General features: G+C 44.8%; 1 protein-coding gene across 1 annotated transcript; it reads right to left on the reverse strand.

Annotated features, from left to right (window-relative positions):
• Positions 1-4,474: 4,474 nt before the first annotated feature.
• LOC120295613 lies at positions 4,475-5,020 on the reverse strand. Its single transcript, XM_039316871.1, has one exon. The coding sequence runs from the start codon at positions 5,018-5,020 to the stop codon at positions 4,475-4,477; it is 546 nt and encodes a 181-aa protein (XP_039172805.1).
• Between the last annotated feature and the right edge of the window lie 1,410 nt (positions 5,021-6,430).

Here is a 6,430-nt window from a genome sequence, read left to right on the forward strand (position 1 = left end):
TTAAAAATTCAACCATCGAGTCCTCGATCAAATTGGTATTTTCCTCACCAATAGAACCTACTTGCATCCCAAATTCATGATAAAAAATGGTCCTCTGTATTTCCCGGTCGAAAACGGCCCTATCTCGACTTTTTCCACCGAAATCTCGGTTTGTAGAAAAATCTTCGGAGGATGAGTCAATGTTCCTAAAATGACTTGTGACATGACAGAACTTTGAATTTATGAAATCTGATTCAAATTCGCAGTTAATTTCAATCTGGCGTGATTTTAATGTGATCTAACCTACCGGGTAGCTTTTAGAAATTTTTAGTGCAAATGACCCGTGGTCGATTTTCTTCGAGCCACAATGAACCTATTCGACACATTAGCGACTCTCGGTGGTCGTGAAAATCTCGAGGTTTCAAATATGGAGACAGGGTACTAAAACGACAGAAAAATCAGTCTAGTACCAGTCGACGAGAATTTTGCAAATTGGTGGAATCACCCACGTTTAGCCACACATCTCAGTCTAACCGACCTATCTCTGATCTCTAATCGATCTTTACTGTGCCGTAATGATATCTGCAGATAAGCACGGTCGAGTAGTCGATTCTTGGTCGAATTCTCAAGTATATTTTGTTAAAATTCCTTAATGATTTCCCCAGATAGTTTAGTTATCTCAGTAGTGATCAGCTCTGAGAATAGCACTATAGGGGCATCGATGAAAGGCCCGATTAATTTAATTGAAAGCAAAACTGAAAATTTCAGGATGTCACAACTCTTCCCCTCTTATAAAAATTTTATCCTCGAAATTTAAACCATTACAATATTTTAAGCAAAAAGATGGGGGTACAATTGTCTCATTGACTACTTGCTTTCCCAGGTTGCTCCTTCAGTGCCGTGGTGTTGCCAAACCACTTTGACCAACGGAATGGTCTTTGTATGCAGAATTTGTTCTTTTCGATCCACAATTTGAACCGGGCTTTCAACATATGACACTCTGTCATCCACATCCAATTTCTTGAAATTAAGCACGTGGGTCGGGTCAGGCTCATACTTCCTCAATATCGACATGTGAAAGACGTCGTGCACTTGCGCCAGTCTCGGTGGTAATGCAAGATGATATGCTAGGATCTCGATTCTCTCTAGAATCTCAAAGGGACCTACGTACCTCGGACTCAACTTTCCTTTCTTGCCAAAGCGCAAAGTACCCCTTATTGGTGATACTTTTAGAAAAACGTGATCACCAACTTGGAATTCCAATTGTCTCCAGCGCTTATCTGCGTAGCTTTTCTGACGGCTCTGAGCGGTCTTTAGTATGTTCCTGATGATTGCAACTGCATCGACTGACTGCTGAACCAACTCTAGGCCTGTGATCTTTCTTTTCTTGACTTCATCCCAACATACTGGCGTTCTGCACGCTTTGCCATACAACGCTTCGAAAGGAGCCATCTAAATGCTCTGCTGGTAGCTGTTGTTGTAGGCGAATTCGACCAGATGAAGATGATCCTCCCAACTTCCCTTAAAATCCAACACACAAGCTCGCAGCGTGTCTTCGAGGGTCTGAATCATCCTCTTAGACTGGCAATCCGTATGAGGATGATATGTCGTACTGTACTGCAGCTTCGTTCGTAAAGCAGCCTGCAAACTCTTCTAAAAAGCAGCTGTAAACCTCGGGTCTCGATCTGAAGTAATCGTCATCGGCACTCCATGCAAACGAACAATCTGACACACATACAACTCTGCATGCCTATCCAAGTCAAGATCCTTTCGCACTGTGATGAAGTGAGCCGACTTTGTTAGTCTGTCGATCACTACCCAAATAGAATCATTCCCTCTTTGATTTCTCGATAATCCTATCACAAAATCCATCGTGATGTGCTCCCACTTTCACTCTGGAATTTCGAGAGGTTGCAGAAGTCCTTCCGGCTTACCATGCTATGCTTTAACCTACTGACACGTCAGAAGCGACATGCTTGGCGATGTTTGCCTTCATACCAAACCACCAATAGTGTTGACGTAGATTCTGATACATTTTCGTATTGCCAGGATGAATGCTGTAACTACTATGATGAGCTTCTGATAAGATCTCTTCTCTAAGCTCTGCATCGTTAGGTACACACAATCGTCCTCGGAACCTCAGTGTTTCGTCCTTGGAACCTTAGTGTTCCATCCTCCGAAATTTGAAAGTCAGCCTTCCTTTTATAAGTATCCTCTTGCAAAATTTTTTGAACGTCTGGGTCTGTTGGCTTAAGTGCTTTGATCCTGATCTGAACATCCGACTCAATTTTGAGGGTAGCCATGAGATGTGAAAGGTGGCCTACCTCAAATTTGAAGACCGAATCTTGAGCTCTCTCGAGTAAATTCCACTCCTTAACTAGCATATGTGCGACTGAAGACTTTCGACTTAAAGCGTCGGCAACCCTGTTCGCCTTTCTAGGGTGATATAGGATATCACAATCGTAGTCTTTCAGCAGTTCAATCTAGCGACGTTGTCTCATATTCAACTCATTATGAGAGAATAGATACTTGAGACTTTGATGGTCAGTGAAGATCTGGAATCTCTTTCCACACAAATAATGTCTCAAAATCTTCAGAGTGAAAATGATTGTCGTGAGTTCTAAGTCATGCGTTGGGTAATTCTGTTCATGAGGTCTCAACTGACGGGAGGCGTATGCAACCATTCTACCATGTTGCATTAGTACGCAACCCAATCCTCTGAATGACACATCATTATAGATCTCGTATCCTCCAAGATCAGATGAAATGGTTAGCACAAGTGCGGTAGTCATCTTTTGCTTAAGCTCTTGGAAACTATGCTCGCACTTGTTTGTCCACATGAACTTTTCTTCCTTCTTTAAGAGTCGAGTCAACGGCGACGCCAAAGCTGAAAATCCTTCCACGAACCTTCTATAGTAACCTGCCAAGCCCATAAAACTTCTAATCTTTGTCATTATAGTCAATCTTGGCCAGCTAATCACTGCTTCAATCTTAGACGGGTCCACGGAGATTCCTTCACCTGAAATCACGTGGCCTAGGAATGCAACATGAGTCAGCCAAAACTCGCATTTGCTAAACTTTGTGTACAACTGATGAATCCTCAAAGTCTGAAGTACCATTCTCATATGACTCTCATGTTCCTCAACACTCTTCGAATACACCAAAATATCATCGATGAACACGATCACAAATTGATCCAGATATTCCTTGAACACTCGGTTAATCAAATCCATAAAAGCAGCTGGGGCATTCATCAAACCGAACGGCATTACAGTGAACTCATAATGGCTGTATCGAGTACGGAACGCTGACTTTGGAATGTCCTCATTCCTGATCCTCAGCTGATGATATCCTGTCCTCAAGTCGATTTTTGAAAATATCGATGCTCCTCGTAACTGATCAAACAAGTCATCAATCCTCGGGAGTGGATACTTGTTCTTGATCATCACTTGATTGAGTTGACGATAGTCGATGCACAGACGCAACAAACCATCTTTCTTCTTTATGAAAAGAACTGGTGCTCCCCAAGGTGATGCACTGGGACGTATGAATCCCTTATCTAACAATTCTTGCATCTGCACCTTCAGTTCTTTCAATTCAGATTATGCCATCCAGTAAGGAGCCTTAGAGATTGGCTCTGTCCCGGGTGCTAACTCAATCACAAACTCGATCTCTCTCTCTGGCGGTAGGCCTGGCAATTCTTTCGGGAATACATCTGGAAATTCTTGCACCACTGAGATATCTTCGATTTTCATCTCCTCAACTGTCGTATCCACGACAGTCGCCAGGTAACCTTGATAACCCCCGTCTAACAAACGGGTTCCTTCAAGTAACGAGATCAAGGTAATCGAGGGTTCTCCTCGATTCCCAACAAACTCGAAACTTCCATCCTCTAACGGGTCAACTGAATCGCTTTACGATAACAATCCATATATTGCTTGGTGAGCTAGTCCATGCCAATTATTAAATCAAAGTCATACATGGCTAGGACTAATAAATCTATCCTCCCCTCTCGCTCACTAATCCCTAACTTGCAACCAGAACAACCCAATGCAAACAACACTTTATCCTTCAACGGTGTAGATATGCTAACCATTGACTCCTACAACTCAGGACTTAATCCTATCAGCTTAACATATTGCTCAGCAATAAAAGAATGAGTTACGCCGAGGTCGAATAAAGCATACGCAGCATGGTCGTTTAGTGAAACCATACCTATAATCACATCAGGCGCATCCTCAGCCTGACCTCTGGTGATGGCATAAACTGTTCCTTGAGCCGGGGGTCTGAGCTGTCCATCTTGCGGTGCATTCTGCAGTGCAAATCCTCTGATCTAGCTCATCGGTTGAGGCGGTGGTAACTGCTGTTGTCCTCTTGGTCTCCTAGGACAATCTTTGGCTATGTGACCTTGCTGGCCACATTTGAAACAAACACTTGGCCTTCGAGGGCATGGAGCTGAACAATGTCGCTTTCCACAAAAGTGACACAGACCATTCTAGCTTGGCCCTGCCTTGCTAACTCCACCCTTCCTATTGGGCGGGATTTGGAATCTTCCTCCGGGCATGGGCTTCTTCCTATACTGATTCCCATCTCGATTTGATCCGAACCGCGACCCAGATGCGGTGGCTCTTTCGTTTTGATCTCTCTTTATCATCTGGACCCGCTCATACAAGTCGTTATAATTCCTCAGGTTGAGCAATATTAGCAGACTCCTCAATTCCGGCCTGAGTCCATCCCTGAATCTCCTAACTCGATTTGTTGGATTCTCAACCAGTTCAGGAGCGTACTGCGATAGTTCAGCGAACTTCGCCTCATGTCGATCTACCGTCATTGAGCCTTGGCGAAGGTGCTGAAATTCTGCTATCTTCAATTCTTTGGTAGTCTCAGAAAAATACTTGCTGTTAAAGACTTCAACAAATGTGTTCCACTCTGGGACTACACCTTCAGGGAATATCATACCTCTGGTGGCTTTCCACCAAGTGTTAGCATTGCCTTGCAATTGGTAGGTTGCAAGGACTACCTTCTTTGCCTCTGTGCACATAAGCAGTGCAAGGGCCTTCTTCAAGCCTTGAATCCATAGAGCTGCAGCTTCGGGGTCTCATGCCCCATAAAACTTCGGGGGGCTCAGCTTTAGAAACTGTTCCACCAGCTTATGCATCGGTCTCCCAGCGACCACGTTCCTTGATGGAACCTCAGCAGGTGCGGCGATAGGTGCAGTAGCATCCGCGGCGGCATTAGCGGTAGCTGTGGTAGCGGCGTCTGAAACGGCGATATTGGTAGCTTGAATCTGAGCTTGTTGATCCATTCCGTTCCCTAGCATCTCGAGCACTTACAAGATCCTAGCGAACCTTGGATCCTCAGGGGCTACCACCCTAGTACCAATAGGACGTGGTGCTACTCCACTTGCGCTAGCCTGAGCTGGCGCCCTACCATGCCCTCCTCGGGTACCGACCTTTGTCGGCATCTTACCTGGAGTCATTGGACCCATGGTCCTCTTTCTAGGAGTCCTCTGCTCCTGATCGCTCATCTAGCAGGGTCTTTAAAGAAACATGCCTTCCAATTCCACATAGAATTAGAAGCTGCGTGATCCAAACCAACAAATAATTCTACCAAATAGCTAACACAGACATGCACCAGCATGAAATAAAGGCCTTTCCTACTAACTATCCCAAGGACCATCGTACCTTATCATTCCAATCACAAACCTTGCTTTGATACCACTTAAACGGGGATGTTACACCCAGATCCTCCGAGCGAGTGCCCATCCCCTTGCAGTCGATCTAATAGCGACGTCCTAGGGCGTGTCGCCGACCCATTCATTTTAATGTGCATGCGGAAGCAAATGAATAAATCCTCAGACAACGACAAGATGTGATAGAAAAGTAGGGTCATAAATTTTTGGAAACCAAACGACACTTATATACATAATAAGTCAAGTCATTTACAATACTAGCCGATCTATGAACAAGGTCAGCAAAAAGGGGGAGGGGTAGAGGTAACAGATCCTCGAGTCAATCGAGTCTTCGACTGAGTACTTTGGGGTCCCTGGCTTTGACAGACATGGGTCCACCACTGAACCTTTTGGTGGATTGGCTGTGCCTTTCCTGAGAGCTACCTCCAACACATACATGGGAACCTTAGACTCAGGTGTGGGACCTTCTCCCTCTCCATCCCGAGCCTGACGATACCATGATCTGTATTGATGGGGTACCTTATGGGGTAAAGCCTCATCAACCCAGACCACAAACCTCACCAGCTCGTAGATCCATCCCCTTGGGTTCCCATGCAGTACAATAAAACACTTCTGCTTTGTCACCTTCTTTGGTTGACTAAAACGCTCAGGAGGAGCTGCCATCTAGGGACCTGAAAATGTTATCCCACAACGGGGTGAGACAACGTCTTAGCAAGTTCACCCCCTAAGACTCGACTAGGAAGAAAATACACCCCAAGG

The sequence above is a fragment of the Eucalyptus grandis genome, chromosome 1 (genome assembly GCF_016545825.1).
Source record: "Eucalyptus grandis isolate ANBG69807.140 chromosome 1, ASM1654582v1, whole genome shotgun sequence".
Lineage (NCBI taxonomy): Eukaryota > Viridiplantae > Streptophyta > Magnoliopsida > Myrtales > Myrtaceae > Eucalyptus > Eucalyptus grandis.

Excerpts from the sequence above, each read along its gene's own strand:
- LOC120295613 (XM_039316871.1), bottom strand. The coding sequence starts at position 5,020 with ATGTGCACAGAGGCAAAGAAGGTAGTCCTTGCAACCTACCAATTGCAA.